The following is a 16263-nucleotide window of genomic DNA, read 5'->3' as shown; positions in this document are numbered from 1 at the left end:
CCTTTTGAATATTTTTTAGTCTTATAATAAAACCTTTTTCTGCCTGTAGAGTAGGATCCATCGCACCAACTCGTCAAGGAGCCATACAACGATGGATTGAAAATTGTTATTATGTAGCAATTGGTAAATATGTTTATGAAGACTTCCCTTGAAGTTCGTTACACATCCATTGCTGGATAAGAGTGATACTTGCACAACATGAATAAGCAGTAAAACACACTCTTCCAAACGGTCTCTCCCGATTATGGTAATCATGCAATTAGATAGAAAAAAGAAATGGTAATGGGCTAAAAAAAAGAACACAAATATCAACAGCACTCTTTTATCATATTATATGTAATTAGGTAGAAAGAAACATAACAAATCTGAGTAAACGACGGAACAAATAGTATAGTATATATACTGCTATTACTTGAACTAAAAACCCAAAACCATAAAATCCACAACACCCAGGTTATCATTCATTCGTACTAGTAGTACTCAACACATTCCACATAATCCCCATTATTCAACCCCCTCTCAAAAACACCACCTTTCCTGCACCTTTAGCCCGCAACTTTCCTGGTGTAAGTTCTGCCAGATTGCAGCGGTTGAGTTGATCTCAGAAACATATCACCTCCTGATCCGGCATTCCAGTGCACTCCAGTCTTCATAGGAGGTGGCTTCAGCGGCTGCACCAGAGACTGCCTGCGGCTACCTACTGTCATGTTTGCCAACTTTTCAGCTGTATCTGAAACTCCACGTGCACTTCTACCTTTGTTTATGGAGGCTACAAAATAAAAGCACACAAACTTACTATCTCATTCTTTCTTAAGGGTATAACATGAAAAATGGAACATTATAGAAAAATAAATTAATAACCAAGATGCTTACTTGGACTCTTCCTCCCGGCTGGGCGATATTTTGGTTGCTTGCGAATGGGACTCGTGTATTTATCATTCCTAGTAGCAGCCTGCATGAAACAATCAGTCAACAATAAATAACTTATTGAAGACCTAATAAGCTATTGTACTAACCAAAAAGAAAGTAGCATCCCACAAAGACATATCATTTAATATGAGAATTGTACTGGTTTATTGTTTATGATAGCTTTTTCAGGTGATGAACCCTATGAGTAACCTTTGAGTGAACACATAAACACAATAGAAGACAATTGCTGTTAAGCCACCACTTAACATTTTTCCTATGACATATACCACATCTTTAACATCTGATTCCAATCCCTCAAAATTCAAGACTCTACACCAAAGAACCCAACCTTAGTAGGGATTAGAATTCTCATTTTGTCATTTATTTTGTACTCACTCTTTAACATTATCATTCATATTCTAAGAAGTGCCCCAAACTCTTTCATCAATTTCTAAAGATGTAACAACCAATTCCAGTCGCAATATATATTTGTCCACATTCACCATATTTCACATTCATTGAAATCAACCATCCACTCAAGCACAACACTCTTTCCATAAATCAATACCATTTTCACTCAATTGAAAAAAGCAACTTCCAGAAAATATATTCAGCATTGTAAACAAACTAAGATTATATTCACGTTTATCAATTTCCTTAAAAACAAATTCAAATTATTGGAAGTCACAGTTTTGAAAATTTCAAAAAAATCTTTGAGAATTTCAAAAAATCTGAATGCAACAACTCATTTCTTCAAAATTTTAAGGAATTTTTTGTAACATGTCTGTCTGAAGAAACATGCGAATAAAAGGGGCACTCGCAATAAAATTTTCAAGAATGAAGGCATGAAGGATTTAACCAAGAATGTAGAGTATAGAGGCTGAGAAAGAATAGCTTAAGTACTGAGGAGTACTAGTAAGAGAGGAAAAACCACCAAAAGACTCACTAGACAGGAAGTTGAATTCAAGTGGAAAATAGCAGAGTAATGATAAATTTAGATCATACATGCAAAGCAATAGTATAAAAGAGATACAATTTAGGATATCTTTCACTTTGCAACATTTCGAACATGATTAAACCTAGTAATGCATGTTTACCAAGGTTCTTCAGGAGTTATCATTTCTTTATTAATTATTTTCAAGAGAATTTCTTGGTATAAAAATAAGCCATACTGGATTGGTCCTAGCCTCTTACCTGATTCTGATTAACCATTTCCAGCTTGCGTTGCACACCTGAAAGAACATTCGGCATAGCATGAGAATATAACATTAAAATAATAAATACATAAAAAAGAACATAAGCATACATTCGAGAAATCTTAATTTGTTCGTGCCACAAACATCCATCTGCAAGCTAGCAATCCTTTATCAGATTATAAGCAATCTTAAACATGTTTTAGCGATTTAGACACTAACACTCAATGTCAATATCATAGGGAACAAAACTTTAGGCTCAATTTGATTTCTTGTGTACTACCAGAATGTCAAAGAATCTCCCTTCAAGGAGCCCTGACATAGATTTCAAGCCAGCATTTTCAAAGCTATCTTTAACAGGTTTCAGTAGAAGAAACCAATCACCCAATACTTTAGTATCTTAGTACAAGACTAAGGACCGAATTTGAACAGAAATAATATCCAAATATCTATGGATGTATTAATTAAAGAAAAACATCTGTCAAATATTTAGATAAAATTACCTGTAATCATAGGAGCATTTAACTTTGGAGAAGAAAAATTGCTAACAAGCTTCGAATTAGATATTGCCCCAGAATACCTCCTAGCACCTTGCTGTTCCAATGCTCCCCTTGTTCCAGCTGCAATAAATGCACTTAAATAAAATTCCGGAAAGGTACGTAACGTCAAAAATTGCTATTTTATCTATTGGTAAGCCATGAATGAACAAATGGACTGAGACAAACAAGATGGAGGCGTTCTCGTGACAGCTGCTCTGGAGCGAAGAGATGGTGGAACATAAAAGCAGCTCTGCAACATTGCATCAAATATTAGCACATTATAGATTTCTTTTATGTAACAAAAGAAATACCTAGTACAAATGTGTAAAACAAAAGAAACTTCATTTAGGGGAAAAAAATGTGTGGAGCTTGTTTGCACAAAAAAATACAATGCCAGATCTAACTCTTTGAAATATCTCTATAGCAGGGAAGGCTCCTGAGATTTTAGACGTATCTCAGGTTTCAAGCAGATTTCAAAAATTCAGATAGATCTTTAACAAATTTCAAAACCACTCAAACCTACATGTAGACCATGCTGTAGAGCAAGTGAATCAAAATTCTCCAGAAATAAATACTACAACATACCTGGAAGAATGGGTGTTGCAAGGCCTCTGTAGCAGTAGGCCTCTTGCAGGGATCCCAAGAACAAAGCAACTAGTATTTGAATAAGTCAACAAAAAAGAATCACATGTCAGGTGATTCAACAGTGAACAAACACACAACTCCATTAAATCTAAAAATTGCTTTACCTTAATCAGACTAAGGGCATCTTCATTCGCTGATGGTATTAATGTAGAGAGATGGACACCAGCTAACTGAAGAAACAAAATACAAGAAAAAACAGTTGAGGTTAGCTGACAATTTAATTTTTCATTTGATAGGAAGTGCGAGTTCTAAATTTTCTTCAAATTTTCAATAGGTAATATATTTGAACAATAAGAAACTAGTTTAGGTTAATAACAGGGTATTGTGAACTTCCATATCTTACATAAATGTACATTACCCATTACGTTTCCAATGACAATACAGAATCCAGGATTTGGTCAAAAGAAGAGGTTAAAACAGACCTGTGGGAATTGATAGTTTATTCCCCTTGCAAGTAGCAGTCCATCAGCCCAAGAATCCTTAGTTGGAGTTCCTATTACACTGCATATTTTGTAGATTTCATCGGCTTCACTGCATGCACAATAATGATAAAGTCAAGATTACTACCAGTTGCAGTTGGTGACCAATTTGTAAAACAATAACTCTGAAGTTAACAACCGCCAAAGAAGATTACATCACAAAAAAATGATTGCTTTGCAAGACATCATGATGCAATGATAACAAATATCTAAATTCCCTCTGATCAGATAACTAACATAACTGATATCTAACACTTTCTCCTTACAACCAAATAAATCTTCAAAAATGATATCTATCAAACTTGACTTGGTTCCCTCATAAAGTGATGACCAATGTTTTAATTACCGACTGACCTGGGCAGGTGACCGGGTCCCGGGTTAACCGGTTCGACCGGCGGGTCAGACCGGTGACATCACCTTCTTGATCTCATCACCCAATCAATGTTTTCTGTCTACTTCTCCTTCTTTATCTCATTAGCTCATGAATCCCTCACCTCTCATATGATCGTGTCCACCAACAAACAACTTTTTATTTGTTTTTTATTAAATGCAATACAGTACACATCATCTTTTGCAAGGACATTTAATATTTGTTTTTTATTTTCAATGAAAGCTCATTAAATGCAATATAAGTACACCTACTTTATTTATTAAATTAAATTATTTATTTTCAATCTATTCCACCTTAAGATTGCAGGAACGAAGAAGAGTATAGTAGAGAGAGAAAGCTTCAACAACTTCTTTCTCCAACTCTCTTTGTTGTTCTTTACTCTTTCATTTCTTCTGTTTTAATTTTTAAAGCTCTTCCGATTCTTTCATTTTCTTCTCTCTTATTAGCTGTGTGCTGCCACTATTATATGCCCCTCCACCATTCTCCACCAACATCGCCACCACAGCAGCGACGGCCTAGGGTTTCAACTCCTCTCACTTATTTTTTCTCCTCTTCTTCGAGTTGGATTCTCTCTCTTCTTCTAGTGGCTTCGTTGATTAGTGTTATTTTTTTGGGTTGATTAACCTCATGTCTTTAATTGAAAATTGTAAAAGGGATTTGAATCTTAGAATTTAGGAATTAGAGTTAACCCAGTTTTTTCACAAAACCGGTTGGACCAGTGGTTCGCTACAGTAACCCGTCCAACCACGGGTCAAAACAGATTAATTCTTATTCACGGTTTTCTACCTTGACCGGACTGGCTAAGCCACTGGTTTACGGTCAAACCGGTTAAACCAGCCGGGCCGAGCTGGGTTTTAAAACCTTGGTGATAACAGAGGGAAAGGGATATTCCCTCTATTACAACTAAACAACTTCAGAAAAGCCAATCTCAGTGAGTAATTTGTATTTCTCACCTTACCACTAAGAATTGTTCACCATCAATTACATCTCTTGTTTAATAAAGCAGAAAAAAGGACAGGAAACACAGGATTTTAAATAACAGAAATAATACTACCTAGTACCCGGAAAGAGAGGACGGAGCATGATCAACTCAGCCATGATAGCACCCATAGCCCACATGTCTGGAAAAAAGATATACATAAACAATTAAACATGCTAATCAACTCATTATGATTATATATTACAGCAGTGACAAATTTCCAATGATACTAACCAACTTTAGAACTATACAGGTACGACTGAAGCAGCACTTCAGGGGCTCGATACCTGACACATCCATGCTAAAAAGTCAATAAACCACAGAAAAGGCATGAGTTGCCCAAAAAGGTAAGAAAGAAGAAAAGAAACAGACCACCATGGAAAAGGGATGAAATGGGCAAAATAGTAAGAGAGGGGACACAAGAAACATACCACCGTGTTGAGACATACTCCGTATATGGTGGACGTGAATTGATCTCCCGTGCAAGACCGAAATCAGCAATTTTGATTATGTCTTTTGAAACAAGCAAGTTCTCTGGGTGAAAGTAAAAACTTCAGTTAAAAGATACGAAGGTTTGAAGTTCTAGGAATATATGAAAGAAATTCAAAACCCGTAGATGAAAATCACCTTAGGGAGACTGAGATTAAAATGCAACATGAAATTAACTTAAAGGGCTTAGGGAAGCTAGATTCAGAGAAGGTCTAATATGTTGATGACAAATTTCAGAAGAAAAAAGAAATGTATTTAAAATAAAAAAAATTGATCAGTAAGAAAAACTATCCTAGATGCCACATGAAGCGCTAAAGTCTTAAAAATATATTTGATGGACTGCTAAACAATAAGATAGGCTCATGTCAGTACTAGTAATTTCTACCAAACTTATCAATCTGACTTAGATAGTTATCAATGCTAAATATTACAATTACCGGGTTTAAGGTCACGATGAAAATATCCCCGCTGGTGCATATAAGCCAGGCCTTGAAAAACTTGGAAACACCAATTTCTGATTTCAGTTTCAGAGAAAAGCTTTTCTCTATCTTTCATAAGTTGGTAAAGGTTGCATTCCTGGGATGAGTGATTTATAAACAAGTAAGAAGTGACCCTAAAATATAATAATATAACTGCAAATGTGACAGTCCAAAAAGCAATGATTCATTTACCATGTATTCAAACACGAAGTACAAGATGTCATTTTCTCTGATAACTTCCTTAAGCTTCACAATATTTGGATGATTCATTTTTCGCAATGACTGTCACAGAAAGAACATTATGAATGTGCCACGACAGAGTTATAAAAAATTAGAATAAGACAGTAAGTCATCTTACCTTAACTTCTCTAAGATTTATGCACTCATCCCATGAATAATATTTCTTCTTCATTTTTTTAATAGCAACCTATCAGAAAGTGAAATATAATTAACTTAAACATCTTACCAGAAACATATTTCTTAAACGAACCGTTGATGGAAGTTTTTAGTGAACTTACAACTTCACCAGACTGCTTATTAATAGCTCGCCAGACACTCCCAAATGTTCCATCACCTACTTCCTTGATTAACTTGTACCTAAATTTGCCAAAATAAGATATCATGTAGAGAATAAACATAGTTGCCAACAAACAAGAAACAAGCAAGTGCCAAATAAAGGCCACTCACCTCTCCATTCTTCTTGTAGAACACAAAGCAGCTCTTTCTTTATTCAAGAGAAGTATAAGAACCCACGCAGATATATGACATTTATTGTCACAAACTGATTTCTAGTAAAAACTATAAAGTTATGAAAAAAAGCCTTTCTGGTCCCGCTGAATCCACCATTAATTTTCTGTAGCAAAATGAAAAAGAACAAAACCAGAATTTTTCTGATGGAGAAGCATTGCAGCCTTATTTTCTTCTAAATTCACAGCTTCACAACAGTACCAAGCAACAGATTGAAGGAAAAGAAGGATTCCACTAAACATATTGACACCAACAACGAACAAAAGTAGAATGGTTGTACCAGCCAATAGATATATCCAAGGTGCAAAACACGGACACACAAGGGTTCAAAAACTAAAGAACATGTAGCTCAACTATACTAAACTGGAAGTTGAAGAATCTTCTGCAAACCGATATCTCTTGTCCTTCTAATGGGTACCCATTAGGAGTAATAACAGAATAATATCTAAGAACTAGAGTCTGCAGTCTCAAATCAGAAATTCGTGTCTAACGCTAGAAAAGCAACCTTATCACGTACTTGCAGACCTCAACCCTACAATAAGAGAAGCAAAAACAAACAGTAAGAATGAGAGCAGCCTCAGACAAACATAAGAAAAAAAACAACAAAAAATTAATGTGTAAAATATGCTGTACCCCAGAAGACGTTTTCTGAAAATAATAGGCTGGATGTTCTATCAGTGATGCACTAACATCAAAGCAAAATAGTTAGAAGATATCTACAGTAAAATTTGTCAAAAAGATGACGACAAGATTCTTACTTGTAAAAGTGCACTAAATATCCAACACCTATCTCAGCAAAGATTTGCATTACGTCTCCTATACTGATCATTAAAGAGAATCGGACCACTAGGTACAATTGACAAAGGACACCAAAAGAAAACCTCCAAGGACGAGAAACCGCCAGTCCAGTACTTCCTGGAATGAAAAAACTCGAAACTGGTAGCAATTTAACCAGAACCGCGCTTGCTCCATATCTTAAAAGAGAAGATTAATCTGTATAGATCCAAGTCCAGCACAACCTAACATTAAATAATCAAACTAAATCAAAAAAATCATGAGAAACAATACAACCAAAAGAACAGAAACAAATGCAAACATGACAGAATCTCTAATGACACAGCACAACATGACACAATAGAAGACGTGTAAAATTCTATGTAACAATATTATGACAACAAGGATGTAACATATTAAAGAAAATGTAATATTGCAGAACAAGTGATTATAGTTGATTTTCTGCTCCTATTTAATCATGACAGATCTTAAACAACCAAAAGAAATGTAGCCCCAAACAGTCACACCTTAATAGTCGACCACAAAAATTCGACACACCTCAAATCCCTAATTACCAGAACAAGCCATCAATTGAAATATAGAACAACAAGAATTACCAATATTAATAATTAGTTAATCACATAAATCAAAATATAAAATGGAAGAAAAATCCCTAAATCTTTGCCATCAATTTATAAAAATCTTATACAATAAATCCATTCAGGAAGACTTGGCATCGAATTACAAAATAAAATCGTAACAAATATTCAACTGCATCCATTCAATCAAAACTTTCGTATTAAACCGCCGACAGCGAAACAATAATTGAATAGATTAAATAAAACAAAATCAACAAAATAAAAAATAAAAAACAAATCTGATCAAACCGAACACTAAATTGAATTGCAGGAATCAAAAACCACAAAAAAAAAAAAAAAAGAAATCAATACATAGCGACTCGAATTGAATAGATCAGATCTGGTCCAATCCGGTCCGATCCGATCGAATCAGATAAAAGAATCGAATACAAATAAGAGAAAATGAATAAAGAAAGAAATAAAATAAAACCTGAGAGCCAACCGGCAAAATAACCGTCGCGGAGGACGGAAAAAGGTGGAATCCAGAGCTTCTCTCTCTATTTGTGTCTAAACCCAACCAAAAGAACACCAACCCACAATTCTCTCTCTAACTAATAAATATCTCTTTATTTATGCCTCACACCACAACCAACGTTATTTATTACCTATATTTGACAAATTAATGTGAACAGATAATTACATATTCGCCCCTGTAGTTTGTTAGAATATATGGTATCGGGCGATCCGGAACAAGTAGTATTACCCCCTAAACTTAAGGACGTATTGTCAAATATGACGGTGTAAGGACTTTTTGGTCCTTTAATAAAAGTTTTTATTTAATTATTGAAATAGCATATCTTTTTTTTATTTAATATTAAATTCAAGTAATTGTTTATTTTTCTAATAACCTCACCTTATATAAGAATTTCTTTCGATAATTATTAGTTTTATGTTTATTTTTCTAAAGTGCATGTAAATTATGTGATTATATAGAGTATGATATCTATCTCTAGAAGTTCGGATTATATATAGAGAGAGAATGTATTCTTAAAGTTATATTTTTTATTAATTTTTCATTATTTTATACATAGAAATTAAAAGGGTATTGTACTTTTTAAACAAAAGATTCCAATTCCGTTATAAGAGATGTTGAACTTAAAACTGGAATGAAAGTGTATTTCGGGTTTTGTTGTACCGAAATGTAATTCTTCTAACTCAAAGGGGTGTTTAATTTCCTAAAAATTATTTATATTTTATTCCTCCGCCCGTTATCCACGCTATACTAAGAACAAAGAATCTAATTATTTTATAAATACATAATATTAATCATATATTTTTAAAAGCGAGAAAAACAAATATTTCTATAGTTTTATCCACCGGTATTTCAGGGGTGACCACTAATACCATAACAATAATATCTAAATTAGAAAAATAAAAATTCATTAATTTAAATTGTAATGAAAATACAAAAATGGGGTGGAATTTTAGAGTGAGTTTGGTGGGTGGGGATATATTTGATGATATTGTTCATCTATTTATGAGTTTGCTTGAGAAATAAATTAAGAATATTCGGTTGGGTGGTGAGGTGTTAAAGATTTGTTATGAGGTGGCGCCGCGAATCTATCCATTGCTGTTAGGTGTAAACATTTGAAAGCTCATACGCAGTAGCCATTTGAATTTACAAAACTATCCTTCTTGTTCTTTTTCTTGGGCACCACGCATTCAAGGAGCATTTGTTAGAATGTATTTAATTAAATTAAAAAAATTACAGTAGTACATAGGGTTGTTCAAAAAAACTTATTGGAACCGGAATCGGCAGGTACTTAGGGTTTGGTACTGGTTTCTATCTAGAAGCACCCGTCAACGGATAGGTTCCGGTTCTAAATTTTTGGAACCATTACTGTGCGGTTCCGGTTCTGGTTCTTATAGTTAGGAACCGGAACCGAAACCGGTAACCAAGACTAATATAAAATAAAATTAAAGAGTAGGGGGTTAATAAAAACTTTTGTAGAAAAAGTAATGTGAATACATTTATATTTATATTTCATACCATTTAAAGTAAGTTGGTTTGACTTTTGAGAATCTATATTTACAAAGTAATAGAGTTTGTAATTTTAAATTTATAATTTGTAATTTTATTTTTGTTAACAAGTTCCTAATGGGAGAGTATTTGAAGTTTTTAAGGGTTTTTTTGCTATTTTAAAAACTTTTGTAGGGTCATGTAATTTTACAGGGTACCCAACACCGAAACCGGAACCGTTATTATAAGTTTCGGTTTCAAATTGCAAGGAACCGTCAGTTTCTGTTCCAGTTTTGGTTCCTTAAAAAAATATAGAATACCCGGAACCAAACACCTCTAGTAGTATGATTCATATTTTATGTTGATGCGTGATTCTAACACCAACTAATCGACACGTGTGTAACGTTGATTGGTCAAGAGACACACGTGATTATGGATAGAAAAATGTGAAATGAATGCAATGAAAGCCTTTTAAAGTGGTTCAGATGCTAAGGTAGCAAGTCCTACGTCCACTGATTTGTATTAGTAATATGGGTCAGGTCGCAACAGCGGACTGACTTACAAATTATTAGGAAAAGTAAATTACAAAGTTTGCAAGAGAGTTTTTTTGTAAAAATGGCCGAATCCCCTCAATGAAGGGGTCTTCTCCCTTTTATAACCAGATAAGGGCGTGTAATCATCATTAAATCCATGGGTTGGTGTGAGTGTCAGGACATAATCCGGCTTTACGTCCCATTGCCCCCTTCCCAAGCTGATTTCACGCGATTTATTGCAGGGAAATGGACACGTGGGAACTCCATAGCATTTGGCAGGCCTGACGTGTACTTACTGTTCTGACAGGAGTAGGTTACACTGCATCACGTGACTTTCCATGTCAGCCCTTGCTTTCCCAGGCATAACAGAAGTCCCCTAGTTTTCGAGGTTTGAGGATCGAACCTTGGAAATTAAGTCATGTCGCAATTGGAGGTTCTGGTAATTTCGACCTGAACGGAAGAAGCTCGGGACAGGGCCTTTTGCGAACACGACCTCGCATTCTGTCCAAACGACCTGACAATCATCATCCTAGCGACCTGGATTCATCGGACGTTTCTTACCGTGCCTTAGGGTTGGAGATTCAATGAACCTGTTTCCACGCTGTCAGACGCTCTACATGTGTTAAAGCGTCTGGCAAGCGCATTAAATACGTTGTGTGCTGACCCGGCATTGTTGTGACAGCATTAATTGCACGACACATTTGAAACAACGACCCTCATCACAGCATTGAATGCGACGTGGGGCGCATTTAATGCGAAGAGAGAGAGAAAGCTGTCGTTTCAATTCCGAGAGGTGGTAACCGTCGGATCGCAGTCCATATAAAAGCCCAAATTTTTCAGATGAAGCCACCAAAATCCCATCTGCCTCGAGCGACAAATTTTTGCAAACCAGAAGTTCTTCTTTTTCGATTGGCGCTTCTCAGATATCTGAAACAAGATCCGTTCTTGGCCACGCCCCCCAAAAGGTAAGGTCTTCTTCTTTCTTCCCCCCCCCCCCCCCCCCCCCCCCCCCCCCCTTTTTTGTTTGGTTGGTGGGCAATGGCGTTGGGTCTCTCGGTGTTTCACCGGAGACGCGACGTTGTCGTCGGATTCGAGCCGTGGATGGCGGCTCGAGTTACTGTTAGGGTTTAAAGGATTTGTCCCATGCCGCCGTGCGGGACAACATGCGATGGCTAAAATGACCTGTCTGTCGGTGTTGCAAACTCTGGAATGGAACCGTCAACGTTCAGACCCGAGAAAGCGGCCAGTTCGTCCTCGCGGACGCATCCCTTGATGTCTTCTTGGTTCTCACCCAAGAAGAGTTCAATAGGATAAAAAGACAGTTCGACGTCCGCACAGAGGTGTTCCTCGACCACACCCGGTCGTCACGGCATCCTTCCAAAGCCTTGCTGCGATCTCTGAAGAGATCTTCAAGGGTGGAGGGATGATTCCCTTCCATCCTTTCATTAGGTCGGTCCTGGATCACTTCGGGATCGCACCGATGCAGTTGACACCAAACGCGTATGTCATCGCCATCGCGATGTACATCACGTGCCGCAAGAGTGGCTTGGGCGAGCCAACGGCGGTGGAGCTCGGTATCGCCTACTATCTCAAAAAGAGTAAGGACAAGGATTCCTATTACTTGTCCCGACGACCTACCATCGCCGAAGGGATACATAGCTATCCCAACAACGCGGGGGCCTATGAGACAAAATTCTTCTTTTTCTGCTGTGACGGCCACTGCCGTTTTCAGAAACCAAGTAGGTTCTTCTTTGCTAGGTTCATTGCCTGTTCGTCTGCTTTATCATAACGACCTGCCTTCTTTTGCAGTTAATAAGACGACCAGCCAAGACCTGCTTGACAACCCAGACAGGCTCATGTCTTTTGGAGTCCTTCCCGAGGAAAGCCGGGACGCGAGGAAGCTCGTGACAACCGCGAACTTGCAGAAGTACGGTTTCATCAGTAACAACATGTCTTTGGAGCCCCTAGAAGGTAAGTTACACTGATTCCCTTCTGGTCGCAGAATAACTTTTGCTTACTAATGTACTTGCATGCAGCAACTACGCCTCCGAAAGAGTCCGAGCAGTCTCGCCAAGCACCATTTGTCTTCCCTCGATCGAGGAGATAGAGAGCGATCGAAGCTGCTCGTCCTATTACAGCACAACAGGTGCAAACAGCCGCGCCTTCCTAGCCCCGTCTTGTGCAAGAAGCGACCAGGACAGAACAGGTCGCTTAGACACCACCTGCTTGCCCAAGGTGGAAGGCTCCGGCCCAGAGGTCGAAGAAGAGGAAGCAGATTCAGGTCGACGAGTCAGAGACTGAATCTGAGGAAGAACCTTTGAGGTCGCGACAGGACTCAAGAAAGAGGTCGGGCAAGGAACCCGCGGACGAGACGATCGCTGCCGACAAGGCGAAGGGCACGCCAGTGCTGGACTCGTTGGGGAGCCTGCCCGAATACCTGCAGCCGATAGTCTATTCTCTGCTCGAGTGTGGGCTATCGGAGTCATATGATGAGTTCGCCGATACGGGCAACGACCTGATGACCACGTCGTTTCAACATCTAAGCAAGGTAAACGAACTGCTCTTAAAGTTTGTCCGCCGTTTTTATTCTAATTCATTTCTTGCTCGCAGGTTTTGCTTGCGATAAGGATGTTTATGGACAAGACTCGGCTGGGGGCCGCAAAGGGGGCAAGCGACCTAAAGGAGGAGGTCGCGAAGCTCAAACAGAACATGGAGTCCGTCGAAGCGAAAAGAATGCAAGCATTCGAAGCGGCGAACAGGTACCTGAACCAAAAGGATGCCGCTCTGCGAACAGTGGACTTCCAAAAGGCGGAGCTTGAACGACGTGTGGAGGAAGTAAATGAGCTTCAGAGGACAACTGCTAGGCTCTCCAAGGAGGTCGGAGAGAAGGACCAGGAGCTCCAGACGACCTCCATATGGGCTCAGCGAGCTGAACAAGAAAGGGAGGCTTCCGAAAAGGAAAGGCTTGCTCTGGAGGCCGAACTTCAGGAGAGTCGAGAAAGAATTGCTTCACTGACTGAAGAAATGCGTATCCAGTTAGAGGAGACCGAGGATAAGGCCGCCGACTGGGCAATCGGGTCCATCTATGCCCTGCGACCGAAGAACCCAGATCTGGATATTTTCGACCTCCCACAGGGGTGGCAAGAGACCTTGCGAATTCTGGCGGAGGAAGATGATCAGGCAGCAGCGGCCACCCGAAGATCCGACCAAGCAGAAGGTTATGGTCCTGCTTCGAAGGATCCCCCCGACCAGCCATAGTGCAATGGGTGTGACTCCATTAAAATAGGATCTTAATTTTTGTTGTAAATAAATGAGAATACATTTTGCTTTCAATTGCTGTTCGCTTTATCATATATGAGTGCAGTTTACAATTCAGTTTTACATAGGCAATATTACATGTGAATCGTTACAAGCGAACAAAATAAATGTGAACTGCTTAAGCGAACAGAATAAACGCGAACTGTTTAAGCGAACAGAATGATACTTTACAACAAAGGGGGAACTAACAAAATCAAAAACTGATCTATAATGAGAGCCGAGTTCGTGATTACTGATAGTATGGCCGGAGGTGCTCGGCATTCCGAGCTCGGGGTACTTTGGAACTGTTCAATCTTTTGAGATGGTAAGTCCCCGGTCTGATCACCTTGCTGACCCGGTACGGTCCTTCCCAGTTAGGTCCTAGTACCCCCGCACTTGGCTCCCTGCTTCCAAGGAGAACTTCTTTTAGCACAAGGTCTCCGACCTAGAAGTCTCTTCGCTTGACCTTTGAATCGAAGAACCTTTTCGCACGTTGCTGATAGGCTGCTATCCTTAGCGAAGCCTTGCTGCGGTGCTCTTCAACGAGATCCAGACTTGCCCTCATAAGTGCTTCTTTTTCAACCTCATCGTACAAGTCTCTCCGAAGAGAACCAGTTCCCACCTCTACAGGAATCATTGCTTCGTAGCCATAGGCTAGCGAAAAGGGGGTTTCTGAGGTGGAGGTTCTTGAAGTTATCCTATACACCCATAAGACTTCGGGGAGATCGTCAGCCCAATTTCCTTTGGCTGCCCCAAGCTTGGCCTTCAGAGTGTGCTTGATGGTCTTGTTGACAGCTTCAACTTGGCCATTCGCTTGCGGTCTGGCGACTGAGGCGAATTTTTTATGGATGCCCAGCTCATCGCAGAACTGCTTGAACTCCTTCCTCTAGCGCCAAACTGTTGATGCGTGATTCTAACACCAACTAATCGACACGTATGTAACGTTGATTGGTCAAGAGACACACATGATTATGGATAGAAAAATGTGAAATGAATGCAATGAAAGCCTTTTAAAGTGGTTCGGATGCTAAGGTAGCAAGTCCTACGTCCACTGATTTGTATTAGTAATGTGGGTCAGGTCGCAACAGCGGACTGACTTACAAAATGTTAGGAAAAGTAAATTTAAAGTTTGCAAGAGAGTTTTTTTGTAAAAATGGCCGAATCCCCTTAATGAAGGGGTCTTCTCCCTTTTATAAACAGATGAGGGCGGTGTACTCATCATTAAATCCATGGGTTGGTGTGAGTGTCAGGACATAATCTGGCTTTACGTCCATTGCCCCCTTCCCAAGCTGATTTCACGCGATTATTGTAGGGAAATGGACACGTGGAAGCTCCATAGCGTTTGGCAGGCCTGACGTTTACTTACCATTCTGACGGGAGCAGGTCACACTGCATCACGTGACTTTCCACGTCAGCCCTTGCTTTCCCAGGCATAACATTTATATGCACAAAGTATCTTGGAACCTTATTAATCCGCTATTAACTTCTCTGTGATAATAATTGTTGATGCTGTGGTCAACTGTATTTAAATCAGAATGGAATTGATCAAAATTTGGTCTCGAGCAAAGAATGGTTGAATTCCCTGAATGTTGTGCCGTCTAATTTATACTCAAATGGCCTTTAGTTTACGCCTTATGCTTCTTATTCTCTTTTTTCAATCAGGGCAGAACCATTAGCTGCCTATTCTGTTAAAGGTTCTTCGGAATGGATTTATGTTGATAATCCACAAAACCAGCAAAAAAAAAATATAAGTATAAACTAAAGACAAATGTTAGAATTATGTTGTTTCATAAGGGCAAACGAAATGATAGAATGGAATTTAATTATCAACTATAAGTATGTTACAAAGAACAAACTTTGATACATAAATTGAGAGACAAAATACTCCCGAAAAGAGAAAAAACCGACCAATGAAAAAAAAAAAAAAAAAAACCCTAAAATGGCACTAAAACTAATAAGGGAAACAAATATTGAAAACAAAATAGGGCACATTTGGACAGCGGGGAGAAGTATTTGTCAATACAAAAAATGTAGCAGGCACTACAAATGTGAAGTATGATATGATTTCTTTGTCTATAATAATTAATAAATGAAGATCTCAAGTGGTAAATACTAATTCTTCTCATTTTCCTATTGGATGAGACCTTTTCTTACTCATTACAAGCTACCAAACAAAACTGAATGAGCTTTTTTTTTTTATAAATATATATA

The 16263-nt window shown here is 38.4% G+C and overlaps 1 protein-coding gene and 1 long non-coding RNA gene across 4 annotated transcripts; both read right to left on the bottom strand.

The window, feature by feature from the left end:
- Positions 1-297: 297 nt before the first annotated feature.
- On the bottom strand, positions 298-7071 carry LOC116141090 (cyclin-dependent kinase F-4). Of its 2 annotated transcripts, XM_031426633.1 has the most exons (17): positions 6791-7071; positions 6622-6700; positions 6462-6530; positions 6296-6385; positions 6062-6200; positions 5567-5669; positions 5370-5422; positions 5211-5277; positions 3709-3817; positions 3391-3456; positions 3227-3295; positions 2828-2891; positions 2606-2722; positions 2104-2141; positions 874-952; positions 514-769; positions 298-470 (listed from the first exon to the last, which is right to left on the bottom strand). In XM_031426633.1, exons 1-16 carry the CDS (start codon positions 6796-6798, stop codon positions 546-548), a joined length of 1374 nt encoding a protein of 457 aa, XP_031282493.1. In that variant the 5' UTR covers positions 6799-7071; the 3' UTR covers positions 298-470; positions 514-545. The 2 variants fall into 2 exon arrangements, with proteins under 2 accessions (XP_031282493.1, XP_031282492.1); XM_031426632.1 differs by having other exon boundaries at positions 298-769.
- Positions 7072-7365: 294 nt separating this feature from the next.
- On the bottom strand, positions 7366-8850 carry LOC116141107. Of its 2 annotated transcripts, none has more exons than XR_004129736.1 (4): positions 8693-8850; positions 7609-7869; positions 7484-7535; positions 7366-7382 (listed from the first exon to the last, which is right to left on the bottom strand). It is a non-coding gene; the product is annotated as an uncharacterized LOC116141107 (long non-coding RNA). The 2 variants fall into 2 exon arrangements; XR_004129737.1 differs by having other exon boundaries at positions 7368-7382; positions 7484-7498; positions 8693-8849.
- Between the last annotated feature and the right edge of the window lie 7413 nt (positions 8851-16263).

Source organism: Pistacia vera, unplaced genomic scaffold (assembly GCF_008641045.1).
Source record: "Pistacia vera cultivar Batoury unplaced genomic scaffold, PisVer_v2 Contig392, whole genome shotgun sequence".
NCBI classification, from domain to species: Eukaryota; Viridiplantae; Streptophyta; class Magnoliopsida; order Sapindales; family Anacardiaceae; genus Pistacia; species Pistacia vera.
The sequence above is the reverse complement of the archived record's forward strand: the minus strand, read 5'-3'. Positions and strand labels throughout refer to the sequence as shown.

What these genes read in the sequence shown, in the direction of transcription:
- LOC116141090 (XM_031426632.1), bottom strand. An exon ending in CCTCTCTTTCCGGGTACTAG is followed by an intron (nt 3,818 to 5,210) that starts GTAGTATTATTT and finishes TTGTGCATGCAG; the next exon opens with TGAAGCCGATGAAATCTACA. An exon ending in AAATGCTCCTATGATTACAG is followed by an intron (nt 2,142 to 2,605) that starts GTAATTTTATCT and finishes ATGTTCTTTCAG; the next exon opens with GTGTGCAACGCAAGCTGGAA.